General features: G+C 46.7%; 1 protein-coding gene across 1 annotated transcript in view; it reads left to right on the top strand.

Moving 5' to 3' along the window:
* The window catches only part of map3k9 (mitogen-activated protein kinase kinase kinase 9), an 89,736-nt gene extending 64,996 nt beyond the window's left edge, over positions 1-24,740 (top strand). The window contains exons 4-12 of the mRNA XM_052485490.1: positions 4,586-4,766; positions 11,139-11,287; positions 14,339-14,514; positions 14,749-14,989; positions 20,155-20,283; positions 20,849-20,969; positions 21,237-21,349; positions 22,811-23,695; positions 23,823-24,740. Of these exons, the coding sequence (XP_052341450.1) occupies positions 4,586-4,766; positions 11,139-11,287; positions 14,339-14,514; positions 14,749-14,989; positions 20,155-20,283; positions 20,849-20,969; positions 21,237-21,349; positions 22,811-23,695; positions 23,823-24,418 (2,591 nt within the window). The 3' untranslated portion in view covers positions 24,419-24,740. The remainder of the gene's footprint in view (positions 1-4,585; positions 4,767-11,138; positions 11,288-14,338; positions 14,515-14,748; positions 14,990-20,154; positions 20,284-20,848; positions 20,970-21,236; positions 21,350-22,810; positions 23,696-23,822) is intronic.
* Positions 24,741-25,674: the final 934 nt, after the last annotated feature.

The following is a 25,674-nucleotide window of genomic DNA, read 5'->3' as shown; positions in this document are numbered from 1 at the left end:
AGGAAAATATTTGTTTTGGGGATTTTCTAAATACGTTCAGTATTATTATTTTTTTTAAAATATTTTATATTTTTCGACTCTGGAACAAAGGATCCCAAAAAGTTTTTAAAATTATGATTTTTTTTGCAATAATGGACATTAACTGAAAGAAATGTATATGTAGTTTAAAGGTGTGTATGGAGACTGGAGGTGTGTCTGGAGACTGGGGGTGTGTATGGAGACTGGAGGTGTGTCTGGAGACTGGAGGTGTGTCTGGAGACTGGAGGTGTGTCTGGAGACTGGAGGTGTGTCTGGAGACTGGAGGTGTGTATGGAGACTGGTGGTGTGTATGGAGACTGGAGGTGTGTATGGAGACTGGTGGTGTGTATGGAGACTGGTGGTGTGTATGGAGACTGGAGGTGTGTATGGAGACTGGAGGTGTGTATGGAGACTGGAGGTGTGTATGGAGACTGGAGGTGTGTATGGAGACTGGTGGTGTGTATGGAGACTGGAGGTGTGTATGGAGACTGGTGGTGTGTATGGAGACTGGAGGTGTGTATGGAGACTGGAGGTGTGTATGGAGACTGGAGGTGTGTATGGAGACTGGAGGTGTGTCTGGAGACTGGAGGTGTGTATGGAGACTGGAGGTGTGTATGGAGACTGGAGGTGTGTATGGAGACTGGAGGTGTGTATGGAGACTGGAGGTGTGTATGGAGACTGGAGGTGTGTATGGAGACTGGTGGTGTGTATGGAGACTGGTGGTGTGTATGGAGACTGGTGGTGTGTATGGAGACTGGTGGTGTGTGTGGAGACTGGTGGTGTGTGTGGAGACTGGAGGTGTGTCTGGAGACTGGTGGTGTGTATGGAGACTGGAGGTGTGTCTGGAGACTGGAGGTGTGTCTGGAGACTGGAGGTGTGTATGGAGACTGGAGGTGTGTATGGAGACTGGTGGTGTGTCTGGAGACTGGTGGTGTGTCTGGAGACTGGAGGTGTGTCTGGAGACTGGTGGTGTGTATGGAGACTGGTGGTGTGTATGGAGACTGGTGGTGTGTATGGAGACTGGTGGTGTGTATGGAGACTGGTGGTGTGTATGGAGACTGGAGGTGTGTATGGAGACTGGTGGTGTGTATGGAGACTGGAGGTGTGTATGGAGACTGGAGGTGTGTATGGAGACTGGTGGTGTGTCTGGAGACTGGTGGTGTGTATGGAGACTGGAGGTGTGTATGGAGACTGGAGGTGTGTATGGAGACTGGAGGTGTGTATGGAGACTGGTGGTGTGTATGGAGACTGGTGGTGTGTATGGAGACTGGAGGTGTGTATGGAGACTGGAGGTGTGTATGGAGACTGGAGGTGTGTATGGAGACTGGAGGTGTGTATGGAGACTGGAGGTGTGTATGGAGACTGGAGGTGTGTCTGGAGACTGGTGGTGTGTATGGAGACTGGAGGTGTGTATGGAGACTGGAGGTGTGTATGGAGACTGGGGGTGTGTATGGAGACTGGAGGTGTGTATGGAGACTGGAGGTGTGTATGGAGACTGGAGGTGTGTATGGAGACTGGAGGTGTGTATGGAGACTGGAGGTGTGTATGGAGACTGGAGGTGTGTATGGAGACTGGAGGTGTGTATGGAGACTGGACGTGTGTATGGAGACTGGTGGTGTGTATGGAGACTGGAGGTGTGTATGGAGACTGGTGGTGTGTATGGAGACTGGTGGTGTGTATGGAGACTGGAGGTGTGTCTGGAGACTGGAGGTGGGTATGGAGACGGGAGGTGTGTATGGAGACGGGAGGTGTGTATGGAGACTGGAGGTGTGTATGGAGACTGGGGCGTGTATGGAGACTGAAGGTGTGTATGGAGACTGGAGGTGTGTATGGAGACTGGAGGTGTGTATGGAGACTGAAGGTGTGTATGGAGACTGGAGGTGTGTATGGAGACTGGAGGTGTGTATGGAGACTGGAGGTGTGTATGGAGACTGGTGGTGTGTATGGAGACTGGAGGTGTGTATGGAGACTGTTGGTGTGTATGGAGACTGTTGGTGTGTATGGAGACTGGCGGTGTGTATGGAGACTGGAGGTGTGTATGGAGACTGGAGGTGTATATGGGGACTGGGTGGTGTATATGGGGACTGGGTGGTGTATATGAGGACTGGGTGGTGTATATGGGGACTGGGTGGTGTATATGGGGACTGGGTGGTGTATATGAGGACTGGGTGGTGTATATGAGGACTGGGTGGTGTATATGAGGACTGGGTGGTGTATATGGGGACTGGGTGGTGTATATGCGGACTGGGTGGTGTATATGCGGACTGGGTGGTGTATATGGGGACTGGGTGGTGTATATGAGGACTGGGAGGTGTATATGGGGACTGGGTGGTGTATATGGGGACTGGGTGGTGTATATGGGGACTGGGAGGTGTATATGAGGACTGGGTGGTGTATATGCGGACTGGGTGGTGTATATGGGGACTGGGTGGTGTATATGGGGACTGGGTGGTGTATATGAGGACTGGGTGGTGTATATGAGGACTGGGTGGTGTATATGAGGACTGGGTGGTGTATATGGGGACTGGGTGGTGTATATGGGGACTGGGTGGTGTATATGAGGACTGGGTGGTGTATATGAGGACTGGGTGGTGTATATGGGGACTGGGTGGTGTATATGGGGACTGGGTGGTGTATATGAGAACTGGGTGGTGTATATGGGGACTGGGCGGTGTATATGAGGACTGGGCGGTGTATATGAGGACTGGGCGGTGTATATGGGGACTGGGCGGTGTATATGGGGACTGGGCGGTGTATATGAGGACTGGGCGGTGTATATGAGGACTGGGCGGTGTATATGAGGACTGGGTGGTGTATATGAGGACTGGGTGGTGTATATGGGGACTGGGTGGTGTATATGCGGACTGGGTGGTGTATATGGGGACTGGGTGGTGTATATGAGGACTGGGAGGTGTATATGGGGACTGGGTGGTGTATATGGGGACTGGGTGGTGTATATGGGGACTGGGAGGTGTATATGAGGACTGGGTGGTGTATATGTGGACTGGGTGGTGTATATGGGGACTGGGTGGTGTATATGGGGACTGGGTGGTGTATATGAGGACTGGGTGGTGTATATGAGGACTGGGTGGTGTATATGGGGACTGGGTGGTGTATATGGGGACTGGGTGGTGTATATGAGGACTGGGTGGTGTATATGGGGACTGGGTGGTGTATATGAGGACTGGGTGGTGTATATGAGGACTGGGTGGTGTATATGGGGACTGGGTGGTGTATATGAGGACTGGGTGGTGTATATGAGGACTGGGTGGTGTATATGAGGACTGGGTGGTGTATATGAGGACTGGGCGGTGTATATGAGGACTGGGCGGTGTATATGAGGACTGGGCGGTGTATATGAGGACTGGGCGGTGTATATGGGGACTGGGCGGTGTATATGAGGACTGGGCGGTGTATATGAGGACTGGGCGGTGTATATGGGGACTGGGTGGTGTATATGAGGACTGGGTGGTGTATATGAGGACTGGGTGGTGTATATGAGGACTGGGTGGTGTATATGAGGACTGGGCGGTGTATATGGGGACTGGGCGGTGTATATGAGGACTGGGCGGTGTATATGAGGACTGGGCGGTGTATATGAGGACTGGGCGGTGTATATGAGGACTGGGCGGTGTATATGAGGACTGGGTGGTGTATATGGGGACTGGGTGGTGTATATGAGGACTGGGTGGTGTATATGGGGACTGGGTGGTGTATATGGGGACTGGGTGGTGTATATGGGGACTGGGTGGTGTATATGAGGACTGGGTGGTGTATATGGGGACTGGGTGGTGTATATGAGGACTGGGTGGTGTATATGAGGACTGGGTGGTGTATATGAGGACTGGGTGGTGTATATGGGGACTGGGTGGTGTATTTGAGGACTGGGTGGTGTATATGGGGACTGGGTGGTGTATATGGGGACTGGGTGGTGTATATGAGGACTGGGTGGTGTATATGAGGACTGGGTGGTGTATATGAGGACTTGTGGAAACTTTTTGACTCCATTCCAAAGATTCCATTCCAGTCCTTACAATTATCCCTCCTATTGCTCCTCCCACCAGTTTCCTCTTGTGTGTGTGTGTGTGTGTGTGTGTGTGTGTGTGTGTGTGTGTGTGTGTGTGTGTGTGTGTGTGTGTGTGTGTGTGTGTGAGGCACAGACTCACAAGGACCAATTGAAATCGTAACATTAATCCAGGCCTGTGCTTCTTCCCTGCTTTCTTTCATTTTATACTTTAACCATCTCATTCACTTTTCTCTTTTTTTCTTTCTCTTCCTGCTTGCTTCTCTCTCTCCTTTCATCGTGGCCTCTCCTTGTTTTCCCTTTTGTTCTCATCTTTATTTTGGAAAACAACTTTTAATAATTTATATTTGAATGACTGCCTGCCATCCCGCCACCAAAACCCCAAAATGGCCTGTATCCCTTTACATTCAAACCCCTCCTACCTTCCAACACACCCCTGTTACCGTTATCCCCCCCACCCGCTCCAACCAAAACCCTCCTCGTCACTCCCTCCCTCACCAACACCCGCCCTCTCCTGGATCTCACATGCAACCTTTGGACCAGTCCTGATCCTGGAGAAGGTCGAGATGGAGGATCTGACCAACAAGACCCTGAAGATCACCGACTTCGGCCTGGCGAGGGAGTGGCACCGTACCACCAAGATGTCAGCCGCCGGCACCTACGCCTGGATGGCGCCCGAGGTCATCCGCTCCTCCACCTTCTCTAAAGGCAGCGACGTCTGGAGGTGGGCCGGGATAGGAAGTTGATGAGGCAGGAAACTGTCTATCTCACTTAGATCTAGAGGGCTGGAGGAGTCATTTATTCAGTTCTGGATCTAGTAAAGCATTGAGTCATTTATTCAGTTCTGGATCTAGTAAAGCATTGAGTCATTTATTCAGTTCTGGATCTGGTAAAGCATTGAGTCATTTACTCAGTTCTGGATCTGGTAAAGCATTGAGTCATTTATTCAGCTCTGGATCTGGTAAAGCATTGAGTCATTTACTCAGCTCTGGATCTGGTAAAGCATTGAGTCATTTACTCAGTTCTGGATCTGGTAAAGCATTGAGTCATTTACTCAGTTCTGGATCTGATAAAGCATTGAGTCATTTACTCAGTTCTGGATCTGGTAAAGCATTGAGTCATTTACTCAGTTCTGGATCTGATAAAGCATTGAGTCATTTACTCAGTTCTGGATCTGATAAAGCATTGAGTCATTTATTCAGCTCTGGATCTAGTAAAGCATTGAGTCATTTATTCAGCTCTGGATCTAGTAAAGCATTGAGTCATTTACTCAGTTCTGGATCTGGTAAAGCATTGAGTCATTTATTCAGTTCTGGATCTAGTAAAGCATTGAGTCATTTACTCAGTTCTGGATCTAGTAAAGCATTGAGTAATTTATTCAGCTCTGGATCTAGTAAAGCATTGAGTCATTTATTCAGCTCTGGATCTAGTAAAGCATTGAGTCATTTATTCAGTTCTGGATCTAGTAAAGTATTGAGTCATTTATTCAGCTCTGGATCTAGTAAAGCATTGAGTCATTTATTCAGTTCTGGATCTAGTAAAGCATTGAGTCATTTATTCAGTTCTGGATCTAGTAAAGCATTGAGTCATTTATTCAGCTCTGTATCTAGTAAAGCATTGAGTAATTTATTCAGCTCTGGATCTAGTAAAGCATTGAGTCATTTATTCAGCTCTGGATCTAGTAAAGCATTGAGTCATTTATTCAGCTCTGGATCTAGTAAAGCATTGAGTCATTTATTCAGCTCTGGATCTAGTAAAGCATTGAGTCATTTATTCAGCTCTGGATCTAGTAAAGCATTGATTCATTTACTCAGTTCTGGATCTAGTAAAGCATTGAGTCATTTATTCAGCTCTGGATCTAGTAAAGCATTGAGTCATTTATTCAGCTCTGGATCTAGTAAAGCATTGAGTCATTTATTCAGTTCTGGATCTGGTAAAGCATTGAGTCATTTACTCAGTTCTGGATCTGGTAAAGCATTGAGTCATTTATTCAGTTCTGGATCTAGTAAAGCATTGAGTCATTTACTCAGTTCTGGATCTGATAAAGCATTGAGTCATTTATTCAGTTCTGGATCTGGTAAAGCATTGAGTCATTTATTCAGCTCTGGATCTAGTAAAGCATTGAGTCATTTATTCAGCTCTGGATCTAGTAAAGCATTGAGTCATTTATTCAGCTCTGGATCTAGTAAAGCATTGAGTCATTTATTCAGCTCTGGATCTGGTAAAGCATTGAGTCATTTACTCAGCTCTGGATCTGGTAAAGCATTGAGTCATTTACTCAGTTCTGGATCTGGTAAAGCATTGCAGTAGTAGTATGATGCACCCAAATAAGGAACCAACACTGTAATTGTTTTCAACGTCTTACCCTCGTCTGAAATCATAAAATAACCTGGCCACATCAGCTCTGATAAGGACAGGATTTAATTCCGTTGAGCTTCGTCAGCTATGCGGCATTGGAAAGGTAATTTTCGATATGCAGCAGAAGCAGGGCTTTCTATGTTGCAGCAGACTCTCATGACTTCTCATTGACCGTGCCAGGTGGCTTGAGTCCAGCCCTGGTTTTAGTATGAAATACCTGCCTGGCTGGAGGTATGGAGGTAGTTGGAGGCTGTGGACAGGGAGGGCCCTGTCCCTGTCTCTCTGTGATGCCATAATGCCTCCCCTCCCACCCCCAATATTGTTAATATTTACAATATTAACTCAATTATAATAAGAATAATAAAGATTGTCAACAGGGTAATCAGTAACAATAATAATGAATAGTATGGGCACGTTCGTTGGTCTGTCAGACACTGTCTGTCATCTTATGGCAGGCAGCAATGTAGTGCTCTGCCAACCCACAGCTCTCTGCGTCCTCCCCCAACCGGACAAGTAGCCTATCCTCATCAGAGAGGTCTTTTGAAACCTTCAATAAGGTTGTCAAATTTTGGGGAAATGACACTCATCGTTTGATACTTTTTTAATAATGCAGCTCTGTCTCAGGTTCTGCTGTGGTGCAGTGGTTGCACAGCCTTTCCTCTACAGGAAGTTATGTTTTCCTGTGTCTACCCTTCTCAATGGCAAGGCTGTGCTCACTGAGTTTGTACTTTTGATCAGTAACCATGGTCAAATAGTTTGCCACGGTGTATTTTCGATCTAGGGCCAGATAGCACTGCATTTTGCTTTGTGTTTGTGATTGTGTTTCCCCAATAAGTTATGTTGTTTTGTTTTGATTGTGTTGTAATTTGTTTTATTCTGATTTATTGGATGTTCTGGTCCTGAGGCTTCAGTGTGTTAGTAGAACAGGTTAGTGAACTCAGGACCAGCTGGATGAGGGGACTGAGGCTTCAGTGTGTTAGTAGAACAGGTTTGTGAACTCAGGACCAGCTGGATGAGGGGACTGAGGCTTCAGTGTGTTAGTAGAACAGGTTTGTGAACTCAGGACCAGCTGGATGAGGGACTGAGGCTTCAGTGTGTTAGTAGAACAGGTTAGTGAACTCAGCCTCGGGACCAGCTGGATGAGGGGACTGAGGCTTCAGTGTGTTAGTAGAACAGGTTAGTGAACTCAGCCTCGGGACCAGCTGGATGAGGGGACTGAGGCTTCAGTGTGTTAGTAGAACAGGTTAGTGAACTCAGGACCAGCTGGATGAGGGGACTGAGGCTTCAGTGTGTTAGTAGAACAGGTTAGTGAACTCAGCCTCAGGACCAGCTGGATGAGGGGACTGAGGCTTCAGTGTGTTAGTAGAACAGGTTAGTGAACTCAGCCTCAGGACCAGCTGGATGAGGGGACTGAGGCTTCAGTGTGTTAGTAGAACAGGTTAGTGAACTCAGCCTCAGGACCAGCTGGATGAGGGGACTGAGGCTTCAGTGTGTTAGTAGAACAGGTTTGTGAACTCAGCCCCAGGACCAACTGGATGAGGGGACTGAGGCTTCAGTGTGTTAGTAGAACAGGTTTGTGAACTCAGCCCCAGGACCAACTGGATGAGGGGACTGAGGCTTCAGTGTGTTAGTAGAACAGGTTAGTGAACTCAGCCTCAGGACCAGCTGGATGAGGGGACTGAGGCTTCAGTGTGTTAGTAGAACAGGTTAGTGAACTCAGCCTCAGGACCAGCTGGATGAGGGGACTGAGGCTTCAGTGTGTTAGTAGAACAGGTTTGTGAACTCAGCCTCAGGACCAGCTGGATGAGGGGACTGAGGCTTCAGTGTGTTAGTAGAACAGGTTAGTGAACTCAGGACCAGCTGGATGAGGGGACTGAGGCTTCAGTGTGTTAGTAGAACAGGTTTGTGAACTCAGCCCCAGGACCAACTGGATGAGGGGACTGAGGCTTCAGTGTGTTAGTAGAACAGGTTAGTGAACTCAGCCTCAGGACCAGCTGGATGAGGGGACTGAGGCTTCAGTGTGTTAGTAGAACAGGTTAGTGAACTCAGCCTCAGGACCAGCTGGATGAGGGGACTGAGGCTTCAGTGTGTTAGTAGAACAGGTTTGTGAACTCAGCCTCAGGACCAGCTGGATGAGGGGACTGAGGCTTCAGTGCGTTAGTAGAACAGGTTTGTGAACTCAGCCTCAGGACCAGCTGGATGAGGGGACTGAGGCTTCAGTGTGTTAGTAGAACAGGTTAGTGAACTCAGGACCAGCTGGATGAGGGGACTGAGGCTTCAGTGTGTTAGTAGAACAGGTTTGTGAACTCAGCCCCAGGACCAGCTGGATGAGGGGACTGAGGCTTCAGTGTGTTAGTAGAACAGGTTTGTGAACTCAGCCTCAGGACCAGCTGGATGAGGGGACTGAGGCTTCAGTGTGTTAGTAGAACAGGTTTGTGAACTCAGCCTCAGGACCAGCTGGATGAGGGGACTGAGGCTTCAGTGTGTTAGTAGAACAGGTTTGTGAACTCAGGACCAGCTGGATGAGGGGACTGAGGCTTCAGTGTGTTAGTAGAACAGGTTTGTGAACTCAGCCTCAGGACCAGCTGGATGAGGGGACTGAGGCTTCAGTGTGTTAGTAGAACAGGTTTGTGAACTCAGCCTCAGGACCAGCTGGATGAGGGGACTGAGGCTTCAGTGTGTTAGTAGAACTGGTTTGTGAACTCAGCCTCAAGACCAGCTGGATGAGGGGACTCTTTTCTTTGCTCAGCTCTTGGCATTGCAGGGCTTGGTATTGATATGAGAGGGGGTCACTGTATTTTAGATGTTTCTAAAACTTACGTTTGTATTATTAGTGGATATTGGCCAAATTCTGCTCTGCGTGCATTGTTTGTGGTAGGAGAATGTAGGAGAATCTTGTGGAGTAACTACAATGTTGTTGATCCATCCTCAGTTGTCTCCTATCACAGCCATTAAACTCTGTAACTGTTTTAAAGTCACCATTGTCCTCATGTTGAAATCCCTGAGCGGTTTCTTTCCTCTCCGGCAACTGAGTTAGGAAGGATGCCTGTATCTTTGTAGTGACTGGGTGTATTGATACACCATCCAAAGTGTAATTCATAACTTCACCATGCTCAAAGGGCTATTCTGCTTTTATTTATTTTTTACCCATCAACCAATAGGTGTCCTTTGCGAGGCATTAGAAAACCTCCCTGGTCTTTGTGGTTGAATCTCTGTTTGAAATTCACTGCTCGACTTGAGGGACCTTACAATTATCTGTATGTGTGGGGTACAGAGATGAGGTAGTCATTCATAAATCATGTTGAACACTATTATTGCACACAGAGTGAATCTATACAACTTGTAACATGACAAGTTAAACACATGTTTATTCCTGAACTTATTTGGGCTTTTAATTTGAAATTCATTTGTAAAAAAACTAGAAATAATAATAATATTTGTGTGCAGTGACAACAACAAAAAATCTAAATTTAATCCATTTGAGAACTTTGGTCTAATTCCCTGAAATCTGGATAATTTAACTAAGCTCTGAATTGTGGACACTAACACTTCGGGCTGAGGATTGTTCTAGAATTGTGGCCAATTCGTTGATGTAAATATTGAAGAGTGCAGGGCTCAGATTGCAACCCTGGCGAAGGCCCCGCCCCTGGTTAAAGAATTCTGTTATTTACGTGCCAATTTTAATGCTGCAATGTATTGCCAGTAGACATTGATTTAATTATGCATTTTACCCCCTACACCACTTTCAATAACTTTGTAGAACAGTCCATTTTGGTATTATTTTGGTGGACAGGTTTATCTATCAGGGTCTCTCGGGTGTAAATATGATCGGTTGTACAATGTTTTGGTATAAATCCAATCAGGCTTTTGCTCAAGATATTGTGATTATTAAGGAATTTGTTAATTCTCTCTCTCTGTCCATCAGCTTTCTGCTCTCTGCTGTCTATTGTCTCTGCTGTCTATTGTCTCTGCTGTCTATTGTCTCTGCTGTCTATTGTCTCTGCTGTCTATTGTCTCCGCTGTCTATTGTCTCTGCTGTCTATTGTCTCCGCTGTCTATTGTCTCTGCTGTCTATTGTCTCTGCTGTCTATTGTCTCCGCTGTCTATTGTCTCTGCTGTCTATTCTTTAGCTGTCTATTCTCTCTGCTGTCTATTCTGTATGCTGTCTATTGTCTCTGCTGTCTATTGTCTCTGCTGTCTATTGTCTCTGCTGTCTATTCTCTATGCTGTCTATTGTCTCTGCTGTCTATTGTCTCTGCTGTCTATTGTCTCTGCTGTCTATTGTCTCTGCTGTCTATTGTCTCTGCTGTCTATTGTCTCTGCTGTCTATTCTCTATGCTGTCTATTGTCTCTGCTGTCTATTGTCTCTGCTGTCTATTGTCTCTGCTGTCTATTGTCTCTGCTGGCCATTGTCTCTGCTGTCTATTCTCTCTGCTGTCTATTCTCTATGCTGTCTATTCTCTATGCTGTCTATTGTCTCTGCTGTCTATTCTCTCTGCTGTCTATTCTCTATGCTGTCTATTCTCTATGCTGTCTATTGTCTCTGCTGTCTATTCTGAATTCTGCCATTCTGTTTCCTGCTGATTCTGACAAAAGAAAGACAGAAAGAGAAATATAAGCCTATGAAGCAAAAGGTTTCAAAATTCCGGTACCTTTCCCAAAATTCCCAGAAATCCCAGTTTTCTGTTTCCATAACGTCTTCCGTCTCTTTCCTGATCTCTTCCTCCCGACCCTGTAGCTACGGGGTTCTTCTGTGGGAGCTGCTGACGGGAGAAGTCCCATTCAGGGGCATTGATTGTCTCGCGGTGGCGTATGGAGTAGCCATGAATAAGCTGGCGTTGCCCATCCCTTCCACCTGTCCAGAGCCCTTCGCCCGTCTTATGGAAGGTGAGCTGCTTTCTGTTAGGTATTCATCAATGAGGCAAACAGCCACACATCGTTACCGTAATAATACAGATTATTCGATTATAAGAGTATGTATATAAATAGATATATCCATCTCCATCCTGATCCATAATAGATAGATTGATATTTGTGCAAAAAAAATAAATTATAACTTATTTTCATTGAGGTCCTCTGTAGATCCATGGAGTGCCGTCATATATATATATATATATAAACTTTTGACCGGTAGTGTATATATTTATTATATATAGAGAGAGAGATACTAACAAAACATTACATCAAAGATTTTTTATAACTAACCCAAGATAGATCACAGCATGTCGTTTCCAATGGAAACAAATTAATCATAGAGGGGCAGAACAAGCAAGAAGGTGGGCAGAGCCAAGCACGAGCTAGCAGGAGCCTATTGGCGCGTTCTAGCATCTTCACCATCTTAAATAAGCATGCCCCATTCAAGAAATTTAGAACCAGGAACATATATAGCTCTTGGTTCTCTCCAGACCGGACTGCCCTTAACCAACACAAAAACATCCTGTGGCGTTCTGCATTAGCATTGAACAGCCCCCGTCATATGCAACTTTTCAGGGAAGTTAGAAACCAATATACACAGGCAGTTAGAAAAGCCAAGGCTAGCTTTTTCAAGCAGAAATTTGCTTCCTGCAACACAAACTCAAAAAGGTTCTGGGACACTGTAAAGTCCATGGAGAATAAGAACACCTCTTCCCAGCTGCTCACTGCACTGAAGATAGGAAACACTGTCACCACCGATAAATCTACTATAATTGAGAATTTCAATAAGCATTTTTCTGCGGCTGGCCATGCTTTCCACCTGGCTACACCTACCCCGATCAACAGCACTGCACCCCCCACAGCAACTCGCCCAAGCCTTTCCCATTTCTCCTTCTCCCAAATACAGATAGCTGATGTTCTGAAAGAGCTGCAAAATCTGGACCCCTACAAATCAGCAGGGTTAGACAATCTGGACCCTTTCTTTCTAAAATTATCTGCCGAAATTGTTGCCACCCCTATTACTCGCCTGTTCAACCTATCTTTCGTGTCGTCTCAGATTCCCAAAGATTGGAAAGCAGCTGCGATCATCCCCCTCTTCAAAGGGGGGGACACTCTTGACCCAAACTGCTACAGACCTATATCTATCCTACCCTGCCTTTCTAAGGTCTTTGAAAGCCAAGTCAACAAACAGATTACCGACCATTTCAAATCCCACCATACCTTCTCCGCTATGCAATCTGGTTTCAGAGCTGGTCATGGGTGCACCTCAGCCACGCTCAAGGTCCTAAACGATATCTTAACTGCCATCGATAAGAAACAATACTGTGCAGTCGTATTCATTGACATGGCCAAGGCTTTCGACTCTGTCAATCACCACATCCTCATCGGCAGACTCGATAGCCTTGGTTTCTCAAATGACTGCCTCGCCTGGTTCACCAACTACTTCTCTAATAGAGTTCAGTGTGTCAAATCGGAGGGTCTGTTGTCCGGGCCTCTGGCAGTCTCTATGGGGGTGCCACAGGGTTCAATTCTTGGACCGACTCTCTTCTCTGTATACATCAATGATGTCGCTCTTGCTGCTGGTGATTCTATTATCCACCTCTACGCAGACGACACTATTCTGTATACTTCTGGCCTTTCTTTGGACACTGTGTTAACAACCCTCCAGACGAGCTTCAATGCCATACAACTCTCCTTCCGTGGCCTCCAATTGCTCTTAAATACAAGTAAAACTAAATGCATGCTCTTCAACCGATCGCTGCCTGCACCTGCCCGCCCGTCCAACATCACTACTCTGGACGGTTCTGACTTAGAATATGTGGACAACTACAAATACCTAGGTGTCTGGTTGGACTGTAAACTCTCCTTCCAGACACACATCAAACATCTCCAATACAAAGTTAAATATAGAATTGGCTTCCTATTTCCCAACAAAGCATCCTTCACTCATGCTGCCGAACATACCTTTATAAAACTGACCATCTTACCAATCCTCGACTTCGGCGATGTCATTTACAAAATAGCCTCCAATACCCTACTCAATGAATTGGATGCAGTCTATCACAGTGCCATCCATTTTGTCACCAAAGCCACATATACTACCCACCACTGCGACCTGTACACTCTCGTTGGCTGGCCCTCGCTTCATACTCGTCGCCAAACCCACTGGCTCCATGTCATCTACAAGACCCTGTTAGGTAAAGTCCCCCCTTATCTCAGCTCTCTGGTCACCATAGCACGCGCACCAGCAGGTATATCTTTCTGGTCTCCCCCAAAACCAATTCTTCCATTGGCCGCCTCTCCTTCCAGTTCTCTACTGCCAATGACTGGAACGAACTACAAAAATCTCTGAAACTGGAAACACTTATCTCCCTCACTAGCTTTAAATACCAGCTGTCAGAGCAGCTCACAGATTACTGCACCTGTACATAGCCCATCTATAATTTAGCCCAAACAACTACCTCTCCCCCTACTGTATTTATTTATTTCGCTCCTTTGCACCCCATTATTTCTATCTCTACTTTGCACAATCTTCCACTGCAAATCTACCATTCCAGTGTTTTACTTGCTATATTGTATTTACTTTGCCACCCATGGTCTTTTTTTGCCTTTACCTCCCTTATCTCACCTCATTTGCTCACATTTGCACATGCTGTTTATAGACTTATTTTTCTACTGTATTGTTGACAGTATGTTTGTTTAACTCTGTTGTCGTTGTATCTGTCGAACTGCTTTGCTTTATCTTGGCCAGGTCGCAATTGTAAATGAGAACTTGTTCTCAAATTGCCTACCTGGTTAAATAAAGGTGAATTGTTTTTACAAAAAAAATCTGAATGTCAGTTTACTTTCTCCCATTGGGCTTCCTCTCACCACCATATTTGGTAGTGAGTGGAAACGGCCAATAAGAAGCTTCACATCCAGTTCACATTTTATCACATCCAGTGAAATATCTGTCTCATTGTTCTATCTGTGGTACATCTAAACACACCACCTTTATTAAGTCCTTCTTCTTCTCTCCTCCAGACTGCTGGAGTCCAGACCCCCACCTACGACCTCTCTTCACCAGTATCCTGGACCAGCTGACAACTATAGAGGAATCGGGCTTCTTCGAGATGCCAGTCGAGTCCTTCCACTCCCTGCAGGACGACTGGAAGATGGAGATTCAGGAGATGTTCGACCAGCTCAGGGTCAAGGAGAAGGTAGCGGGATTCTCAGTCAGCTTTCAAAAGATCAGAGGCCTCTGCCGTGTCGGTTTCCACATTATACAGTATGGGGCCCGCGAGATTTGTTTGTGCTGTCTTGCCAACTTTAATGGTTGTTGAACCAGGCTATGGAGAGTGATATGCTGTAGTGTAATCTATAATCCCCCCCCGAAAAACAACAAATCTGACCACAAGTGTTAAATCTCCCCTGACCTCTAACCTTGTCTCCAGGAGCTGAGGTCGTGGGAGGAGGAGCTGAGTCGTGCTGCGCTGCAGCAGAAGAGCCAAGAGGAGGAGCTGAGGAGGAGGGAGCAGGAGCTGGCGGAGAGGGAGATCCACATCCTGGAGAGAGAGCTGAACGTTATCATCCACCAGCTGTATCAGGAGAAACCCCGCGTGGAGAGCAGGCAGGGCAAGTTCAGACGCTCACGGCTCAAACTGAAGGACGGGAACAGGATCAGTCTGCCTTCAGGTAGGTATTTTCATCAGTAGGACAGGGCCAGAAATCTGATGTCTGTGGGTCTCACATGCAGGGATAGGATCCACAATGGCTCTGTGCTACTGCCCATTGAAGAGTTGACTGTTTGTGTGCGTTTGAGTGCATCTGTGTCTGAATGTTTGTTTCTGTTTCTATGTGTGAATGCATGTTGCCATGGCAAAGAGTGGCTTAACTCCTACAGTTTTAGTTATATATTTATTTAGTTATATATTTATTTAGTTATATATTTATATTAATTTAGTTATATATTTATTTAGTTATATATTTATATTTATTTAGTTATATATTTATATTTATTTAGTTATATATTTATTTAGTTATATATTTATATTTATTTAGTTATATATTTATATTTATTTAGTTATATATTTATATTTATTTAGTTATATATTTATTTAGTTATATATTTATATTTATTTTGTTACAGTGGGGCAAAAAAGTATTTAGTCAGCCACCAATTGTGCAAGTTCTCCCACTTAAAAAGATGAGAGAGGCCTGTAAAAATCCAGAAAATCACATTGTAGGATTTTTAATGAATTTATTTGCAAATTATGGTGCAAAATAAGTATTTGGTCACCTACAAACAAGCAAGATTTCTGGCTCTCACAGACCTATAACTTCTTCTTTAAGAGGCTCCTCTGTCCTCTTACAATTGCGACCTGCCCCACTGTATATGTCCCGATTTATAGAAAATAGCAAAAAAGTTCAAATGCAGGGCAAGAGAGAGAGAGAGACTTAAACCCCTTCAGTTTTAGTTTTATGTCCCAATATAAAAACAGCAACAAAGTTCAAATGATTGAGTGACAGGTAGGTACAAAATCTGTACCTCCGCTGCGCTGTGTCAGCACCATGGACAGAGTGCACTGGGGGGCTATGGAAAGCCCCTGGGCGGTTAGGTATGACTCCTCTGGGTTTCCATAACAAAAAAAAAAACAGTTCTCCTCTGTGCTAAAATAACGTGAAAGACCGCCGTTTGTAATATTTTGGGGTCAAGTTTGCTTCACTGAACTGTGCCTCACGCCCCACCACTACAGAGTTGAGTAAGCCTCTTAGCCAGCTGTAACAGGCGTTAGTGTTATTTAACCAGCTAATCTGCCACTGCCGCGATGAATATCAGAAATGAAAACCACTAGGCCGCCGTCAAGCCCGGTAGCGAGGATGCTGCCGACCTCCAGCTAAGAGGCTTCAACAAGTGTCGCCAGGATAATGGCTCCACAGTCCCTCCTCCAACTCCGACTGTTCCTGACGATCTTGGAACAGAGGAGCCAGCCCAGGTTAGCCTATAGAATCCTATTACCCAAGATGTATGGTTTTCTGCCGCCCCCAAAAAAAAAACAAAACATTTATTTAATAGCAACTGGATCATAGGAAGAGCGAGGAATATTCAGTTACTGAAGATGCCGCACCTCTTGGTCAAAAGCATTTGAACTTTATGATACTGATTGTGGTACAGCGTGATATAAACAGAATTCAATATAATTCCAATAAAAGAACACCCCCCCCCCCCCCAAAAAAATACAAAAAATAAGTTTATCCTGGGTCTGCTCAAATTGCACCCTATTCCCTATATAGTGCATTACTTTAGACCAGAGCCCTATTCCCTATGTAGTGCACTACTTTAGACCAGAGCCCTATTCCCTATATAGTACACTACTTTAGACCAAAGCCCTATTCCCTATATAGTGGTACTACTTTAGACCGAGTACTATTCCCTATATAGTGCACTACTTTAGACCAGAGCCCTATTCCCTATATAGTGGTACTACTACAGACCAGAGCCCTATATAGTGCACTACTTTAGACCAGAGCCCTATATAGTGCACTACTTTAGACAAGAGCCCTATTCCCTATATAGTGCACTACTTTAGACCAGAGCCCTATATAGTGCACTACTTTAGACCAGAGCCCTATTCCCTATATAGTGGTACTACTACAGACCAGAGCCCTTCTGTAGCTCAGTTGGTAGAGCATGGCGCTTGTAACGCCAGGGTAGTGGGTTCGATTCCCGGGATCACCCATACGTAGAATGTATGCACACATGACTGTAAGTCACTTTGGATAAAAGCGTCTGCTAAATGGCATATATTATTATATTATTATTATTATTATTATTATTAGCCCTATATAGTGGTACTACTTTAGACCAGAGCCCTATTCCCTATATAGTGGTACTACTTTAGACCAGAGCCCTATTCCCTATATAGTGCACTACTTTAGACCAGAGCTCTATATAGTGCACTACTTTAGACCAGAGCCCTATATAGTGCACTACTTTAGACCAGAGCCCTATTCCCTATATAGTGCACTACTTTAGACCAGAGCCCTATATAGTGCACTACTTTAGACCAGAGCCCTATATAGTGCACTACTTTAGACCAGAGCCCTATATAGTGCACTACTTTAGACCAGAGCCCTACATAGTGCACTACTTTAGACCAGAGCTCTACATAGTGCACTACTTTAGACCAGAGCTCTACATAGTGCACTACTTTAGACCAGAGCCCTATTCCCTATATAGTGCACTACTTTAGACCAGAGCCCTATATAGTGCACTACTTTAGACCAGAGCCCTATTCCCTATATAGTGCACTACTTTAGACCAGAGCCCTATATAGTGCACTACTTTAGACCAGAGCCCTATATAGTGCACTACTTTAGACCAGAGCCCTATATAGTGCACTACTTTAGACCAGAGCCCTATATAGTGCACTACTTTAGACCAGAGCCCTATATAGTGCACTACTTTAGACCAGAGCCCTATATAGTGCACTACTTTAGACCAGAGCCCTATTCCCTATATAGTGCACTACTTTAGACCAGAGCCCTATTCCCTATATAGTGCACTACTTTAGACCAGAGCCCTATATAGTGCACTACTTTAGACCAGAGCCCTATTCCCTATATAGTGCACTACTTTAGACCAGAGCCCTATATAGTGCACTACTTTAGACCAGAGCCCTATATAGTGCACTACTTTAGACCAGAGCCCTATTCCCTATATAGTGCACTACTTTAGACCAGAGCCCTATTCCCTATATAGTGCACTACTTTAGACCAGAGCCCTATATAGTGCACTACTTTAGACCAGAGCCCTATATAGTGCACTACTTTAGACCAGAGCCCTATTCCCTATATAGTGCACTACTTTAGACCAGAGCCCTATATAGTGCACTACTTTAGACCAGAGCCCCTAGACTGCCATAGACTGTTCACTTGGCTACTGTCCGGCAAACGGTACTGAAGTATCGGCTTTCGGACAAACAGGCTCAGAGACCCTCAACCCTTAAGACTGTTAAATAGCTATTAGACTGTTAAATAGCCTTAATGTAGCCTGTATGAAGGCTGTATGTAGCCTGTATGTAGCCTGTATGTAGCCTGTATGTAGCCTGTATGTAGCCTGTATGAAGGCTGTATGAAGGCTGTATGTAGCCTGTATGTAGCCTGTATGTAGCCTGTATGTAGCCTGTATGAAGCCTGTATGAAGGCTGTATGTAGCCTGTATGTAGCCTGTATGTAGCCTGTATGTAGCCTGTATGAAGGCTGTATGTAGCCTGTATGTAGCCTGTATGTAGCCTGTATGTAGCCTGTATGAAGGCTGTATGAAGGCTGTATGTAGCCTGTATGTAGCCTGTATGTCGCCTGTATGTAGCCTGTATGAAGCCTGTATGTAGCCTGTATGTAGCCTGTATGTAGCCTGTATGAAGCCTGTATGTAGCCTGTATGAAGCCTGTATGTAGCCTGTATGAAGCCTGTATGTAGCCTGTATGTAGCCTGTATGTAGCCTGTATGTAGCCTGTATGAAGCCTGTATGTAGCCTGTATGTAGCCTGTATGTAGCCTGTATGAAGCCTGTATGTAGCCTGTATGTAGCCTGTATGTAGCCTGTATGTAGCCTGTATGTAGCCTGTATGAAGCCTGTATGTAGCCTGTATGAAGCCTGTATGTAGCCTGTATGTAGCCTGTATGTAGCCTGTATGTAGCCTGTATGAAGGCTGTATGTAGCCTGTATGTAGCCTGTATGAAGCCTGTATGTAGCCCGTATGAAGCCTGTATGTAGCCTGTATGAAGCCTGTATGTAGCCTGTATGTAGCCTGTATGTAGCCTGTATGTAGCCTGTATGAAGCCTGTATGTAGCCTGTATGAGGCCTGTATGTAGCCCGTATGAAGCCTGTATGTAGCCTGTATGAGGCCTGTATGTAGCCTGTATGTAGCCTGTATGTAGCCTGTATGTAGCCTGTATGAAGGCTGTATGTAGCCTGTATGTAGCCTGTATGTAGCCTGTATGTAGCCTGTATGAAGCCTGTATGTAGCCTGTATGAAGCCTGTATGTAGCCTGTATGTAGCCTGTATGTAGCCTGTATGTAGCCTGTATGAAGCCTGTATGTAGCCTGTATGTAGCCTGTATGTAGCCTGTATGTAGCCTGTATGTAGCCTGTATGTAGCCTGTATGAAGCCTGTATGTAGCCTGTATGAAGCCTGTATGTAGCCTGTATGTAGCCTGTATGAAGCCTGTATGTAGCCCGTATGAAGCCTGTATGTAGCCTGTATGAGGCCTGTATGTAGCCTGTATGTAGCCTGTATGTAGCCTGTATGTAGCCTGTATGAAGCCTGTATGTAGCCCGTATGAAGCCTGTATGTAGCCTGTATGAAGCCTGTATGTAGCCTGTATGAAGCCTGTATGTAGCCCGTATGAAGCCTGTATGTAGCATGTATGTAGCCTGTATGTAGCCTGTATGTCGCCTGTATGTAGCCTGTATGAAGCCTGTATGTAGCCTGTATGTAGCCTGTATGAAGCCTGTATGTAGCCTGTATGTAGCCTGTATGTCGCCTGTATGTCGCCTGTATGTAGCCTGTATGTCGCCTGTATGTAGCCTGTATGTAGCCTGTATGTAGCCTGTATGTAGCCTGTATGTAGCCTGTATGTAGCCTGTATGTAGCCTGTATGTAGCCTGTATGTAGCCTGTATGTAGCCTGTATGTAGCCTGTATGTAGCCTGTATGTAGCCTGTATGTAGCCTGTATGTCGCCTGTATGTAGCCTGTATGTCGCCTGTATGTCGCCTGTATGTCGCCAGCGATTTACATGAATTGTTTTATTTATATGGACATTGTTTGATATGTTTGTGCTCTTCTTTCTCCAGATTTTCAACACAAGATCACAGTGCAGGCCTCTCCCTCTCATGATCGCTGCAGGAGTTTACTGGGTAGTCTCTCCAGCCCTCCCACCAGTCCCCAGGCCCCGTTACTACCACGCCTCAGAGCCATACAGCGTAAACACTGTATACCATTACCTTTGACCTTTAAATTCATATTTTTTTTTAGCAGAAGGTCTTATCCTGAGTGACTTGATACTGTATATCCTCCGAGGTTTGGGTTGACTATTGACCATATTTACAGTTCAGCACATGTTCTGTATTTTTTTTATTTTTTTTTTATTTTTTTTTAAACCTTTTATTTAACCAGGAAGGGCTCATTGAGATTTAAAATATATTTTTCAAAAGCGTCCTGGCCAAGATAGGCAGCACCAAGTCATTACAAAAATAACAGACAAAACTACAAGTAATCTAGTAAAAACCATAGAATTCGCAAGAGTATAACACAGCAAATTAAAAACATAGACAGGTCAGGGAATCAGTCTCAAGATCGTCATCAGAGATGGGTATTATTTGGAACCATTACCATTATATTACCATTATGTATTGTTATGTAATGTTTATATACCATGTGTAACGAAAACATCTTACTAACCACAGCTCTCATGACAAAAAAACTCATTCCATGTTTTTGAGTTTTTTTTGTAAATGTGAACTTCTAAAATGGAATCTTGTTTTCCAGTGACTCCTGGAGGTGAGGGGTGTAAAGGTTGGGGCCGGTTGGATGAGGAGGAAGAGAAGAGAGGCTCCAGGAAGAAAGGCCGTATCAGGGGCTCACACAGAGAACACAGTGATGATGAGAGGTGAGAGGAGGGGTGAGGCAGGGTGAGGGAGGAAGGGTCGGGTATTGGGCAAGGTGAGGGAGGGTAGGGCAGGACCAGGGCGGGGCAGAGTGAGGGAGGGCAGGACCAGGGCGGGGCAGAGTGAGGGAGGGTGGGGAAGGACCAGGGTATCTAACCTGATCGCATACATGTTTGTGCTGTCTTGCATGCAACGACCAGACTACAACAGACCTTAACATGCCACTATTTAGTGGTTCTCTATAGCTCTTTATGTCCTGCCCCTACCAGCATCAAGGTCCCTCAGGAGGGGAACAGACAGAGGTCCTGCAGCGCCCCAAATCTCCGCAGGTCACCGAGACACAGCCCTGCCATACCAGGGGTACCCAGCCTCACTGAGATGGGTAAGGACTGAAATAACGTTATCAGAAATGGGTAAGGACTGAAATAACATTATCAGAGATGGGTAAGGACTGAAATAGCACTATCAGAAATGGGTAAGGACTGAAATAACATTATCAGAGATGGGTAAGGACTGAAATAGCACTATCAGATATGGGTAAGGACTGAAATAACATTATCAGAGATGGGTAAGGACTGAAATAGCACTATCAGAGATGGGTAAGGACTGAAATAGCACTATCAGAGATGGGTAAGGACTGAAATAGCACTATCAGAGATGGGTAAGGACTGAAATAGCACTATCAGAGATGGGTAAGGACTGAAATAGCATTATCAGAAATGGGTAAGGACTGAAATAAGATTGATACTGATAGCCTAACATGCTGACCAGACTGCACGCATGTTGATTCTGTCCATCCACACCAGACGCGATATGGACACGGAGATTTGAAATATCAAAACGAACTCTGAACCAACTATATTAATTTGGGGGCAGGTCGAAAAGCATTAAACATTTATGGCAATTTAGCTAGCTAGCTTGTTGTTGCTAGCTAATTTGTCCTGGGATAAATATTGGGTTGTTATTTTACCTGAAAGGCACCTCTACTCTGACAATTAATCCACAGAGAAATGGGCAAACCGAGTTTGTTTCTAGTCATCTCTCCTCCTTCAGGCTTCTTCTTCTCTGGACTTTATATGGCAGTTGGCAACCAACTTTAAGGTGCTTTACCACCACCAACTGGACTGGAGTATGGACCTCAGTTCATCTTCCAATCAGCTATGTGGGTATATGCTCCTAAAAACCAATGAGGAGATGGGAAAGGCGGGACATCATGCGTCACAAATCTAACAAAGTTCTATATTAGCGCCTGGCTACGCAGACGCTCGTTGACGCTCTCACGAGCAGTGTGGGTGCAATGATTGAATAACATGTTTTATTTATTTATTTTACCAGGCAAGTCAGTTAAGAACAAATTCTTATTTTCAATGATGGCTTAGGAACAGTGGGTTAACTGCCTGTTCAGGGGCAGAACGACAGATTTGTACCTTGTCAGCTCGGGGATTCGAACTTGCAACCTTTCGGTTACTAGTCCAACACTCTAACCACTAGGATACCCTGAGGCCTCTACACTCTAACCACTAGGCTACCTGCCTCCTCTAACCACTAGGCTACCCTGCGGCCTCTACACTCTAACCACTAGGCTACCCTGCGGCCTCTACACTCTAACCACTAGGCTACCCTGCGGCCTCTACACTCTAACCACTAGGCTACCCTGCGGCCTCTACACTCTAACCACTAGGCTACCCTGCGGCCTCATGCCGTATGTGTACATATAGTTTTTTTGCAACGCTCGAACACGCGACGCAAGCAGTGTGGTCAGCATGTAACAGAGCTAGGTAAGGAACATACATGTACCTTAGCAACAATAATGTAATGTGGTGAAACCCTCTCCTCCCTGTAGAGAATGAAGACTGCTGTTACACCACTGACCCAGGGGCCAACGCATCCCCCAGCCAATCCTACCTCTGCATCCCCTTCCACAAGGAGGGGCCTGTTGCCGATGGTAACGCAGGAGGAGGCGGGGAGTACTACCCTAGTTACCGTAGCACCCAGGCCCCGGACACACCCCCCAGTAGGAAGAGTCCTGCCGGGCGGGGGAGGTCAGAGCTGGTGCTACTGGGGTGTGGGGCCTTGCTGGCTGCAGTAGGACTGGGCTTCAATATGATGACTCTGGCCCAGCCTGGGATTGGTTCTGGGTCTGGGACTGAGGGGGCTGGGGAAAGCAGCAAGCCACCTCGCTGGGAGGGCTTCTTCCACCGTACAGGGACAGGGGGCCAGAGACGGAGCACCAGTCCCCCCACACGCAAGCTCTTCAGGCGGGGAGGGGACAAGGAGAGCCCCCTGAAGCACTCGGTTGCCCCGGTGACGGAGCGGGTTGGAGGCGGACTGTTTCCGTCCTCTCTCACACTGCTGTCACTGTCGTCTGTGTCGGACTGTAATTCTACGCGGTCTCTGTTACGATCTGATAGTGAGGAACTGTTGGTCTACCGCACTGCCTCTCCCCAGGGCCCTGTTCAGCCTTCTGTCCAGCCTGCTGTCCAGCCCCACACCTCTGTTCACCCCCAGCCCCAGCATGCCTCACTCAACCCCTTGGTCAACACACACCTGGAGAGCTTCAAGCGCCACCCTCGGCAGTCCCTGACCCCAACCCATCTTCCCTCCGCTCCTTCCTCCTCACGTTGTCTACACCGTACTCCCTCCGACGGAGCCATCGAGACACGCTGCCCTCCTCCAAACTATATCCACCCTTTTCCTTTACCTGTCAGAGCAGCTCTGGAGCCTTCAGGTATCTTTACTGTTCTCCTACAGACGGTTTGTTGTTGATCTGCTCTAGCTATATGGCCTGATTCATCCTGTCTTAATATCCCTAGATGTTCGACAACTGTTTTTTCTTTTTCTCTATTTTCAAACAGATGGAGGTCTCAGGGGTCTAAGTGACAACGTATCCCAGGTTCCCCGGTTGCCAGATCCAAATCTGGTGTTTCCCCCTACACCGCGCCGCCGCTGCCCTCCTGAACGACCCAAAACCCTGGACTTCCTGGTTAGACCACGTCCCTCGCCACGGGTGCGCTGCGACGTCTTCCTGGGCCAGTCACCTGGTCGGGGCAGAGGAGGGGGGCTGGGGAATGGAGAGTCCCCAGCCCACACCACCAGCACAGACACTCCTCCCACGGTGGAGTTTGGCAGGGACATGACAGTGCCTCCTACCCCCTTGGAGCCCCCAACACCATCCCCAAGGAGGGGACACAGTCTGGAGGCCCCAACGCCCTCACCAAGGAGGGGACACCCACTGCTAACCCATCACATGGAGCCCAGAGACATGGAGGTACTAGCCACCCCCATGGAGCCCCCTTACGCCTGCTCAACCTCCCCGCGGCGGAGGGGGGACAGTCTGCTGGACCAACAGGACGAAGAACAGTGTCTGGACCCAACCCTCCCACTCTGCAAACCCGAGTCCCAGTTTCCCAAATGTTCCCCGTACCGCTACCGGCCTGGGTTCTTTTCCTAACCTGGTCCAGTCTGGGTTCTGGTCCTCCTCTAGTCCAATCTGGGTTCTGATCCTAACTCGGTCCATCTAGCGCTACCAGCTTGGGTGTTGGTCCTAACCTGGTCCCTCTTGCGCTATTGGCCTGGGTTCTGGTCCTAACCTGGTCCAGTCTGTGTTCTGGCCCTAACCTGTTCCAGCCTGGGTTCTGGTCCTAACCCAGTCTCCGTACTGCTACCAGCCTAACTTTTGATCCTCTCTTAAAAACACCAACAGAATCCTTTCCTGGAGTCCTAGAAATACACCCAGCCCACACTGTTGTAGAGGAGGGGGGAGGACTGGGCCAGCCAGCCCACACTGTTGCAGAGGAGGGGGGACTGGGCCAGCCAGCCCACACTGCTGTAGAGGAGGGAGGGAGGACTGGGCCAGCCAGCCCACACTGTTGCAGAGGAGGGGGGAGGACTGGGCCAGCCAGCCCACACTGTTGTAGAGGAGGACTGGGCCAGCCAGCCCACACTATTGTAGAGGAGGACTGGGCCAGCCAGCCCACACTGTTGTAGAGGAGGGGGAGGACTGGGCCAGCCAGCCCACACTGTTGTAAAGGAGGACAGGGCCAGCCAGCCCACACTGTTGTAGAGGAGGACTGGGCCAGCCAGCCCACACTGTTGTAGAGGAGGACTGGGCCAGCCAGCCCACAATGTTGTGGAGGAGGGGAGGAGGACTGGGCCAGCCAGCCCACACTGTTGGAGAGGAAGGGGGAGGACTGGGCCAGCCAGCCCACACTGTTGTAGAGGAGGACTGGGCCAGCCAGCCCACACTGTTGTAGAGGAAGGGAGGAGGACTGGGCCATTCAGCCCACACTGTTGTAGACCACGGGAGGAGGACTGGGCCAGTCAGCCCACACTGTTGCAGAGGAGGAACGGACCAGCCCACACTGTTGCAGAGGAGGAGAGGAGGACTGGGCCAGACCACACTGTTGCAGAGGAAGGGAGGAGGACTGGGTCCACTATTAGGCTCTTAGGCTATGGATTGTTCATGTGACAACATTATATTTTAGTCTGGTCTGAGGAGTTCTTCTCTCACTGCAGACAGGAACCCTATCCGGAGCAATATATTTAGGAATCTGGGACATTGAGGTTTCTGCATCATGATGCATTTTAACATGACACTACACATTCTATAACAGACATGTTATCTCCCCGTTAACATGACACTACAACATTCTATAACATACATATTATCTCCCCCATTAACATGACACTACAACATACTATAACAGC

This window comes from Oncorhynchus keta, chromosome 29, assembly GCF_023373465.1.
Source record: "Oncorhynchus keta strain PuntledgeMale-10-30-2019 chromosome 29, Oket_V2, whole genome shotgun sequence".
NCBI lineage: Eukaryota > Metazoa > Chordata > Actinopteri > Salmoniformes > Salmonidae > Oncorhynchus > Oncorhynchus keta.
The sequence above is the reverse complement of the archived record's forward strand: the minus strand, read 5'-3'. Positions and strand labels throughout refer to the sequence as shown.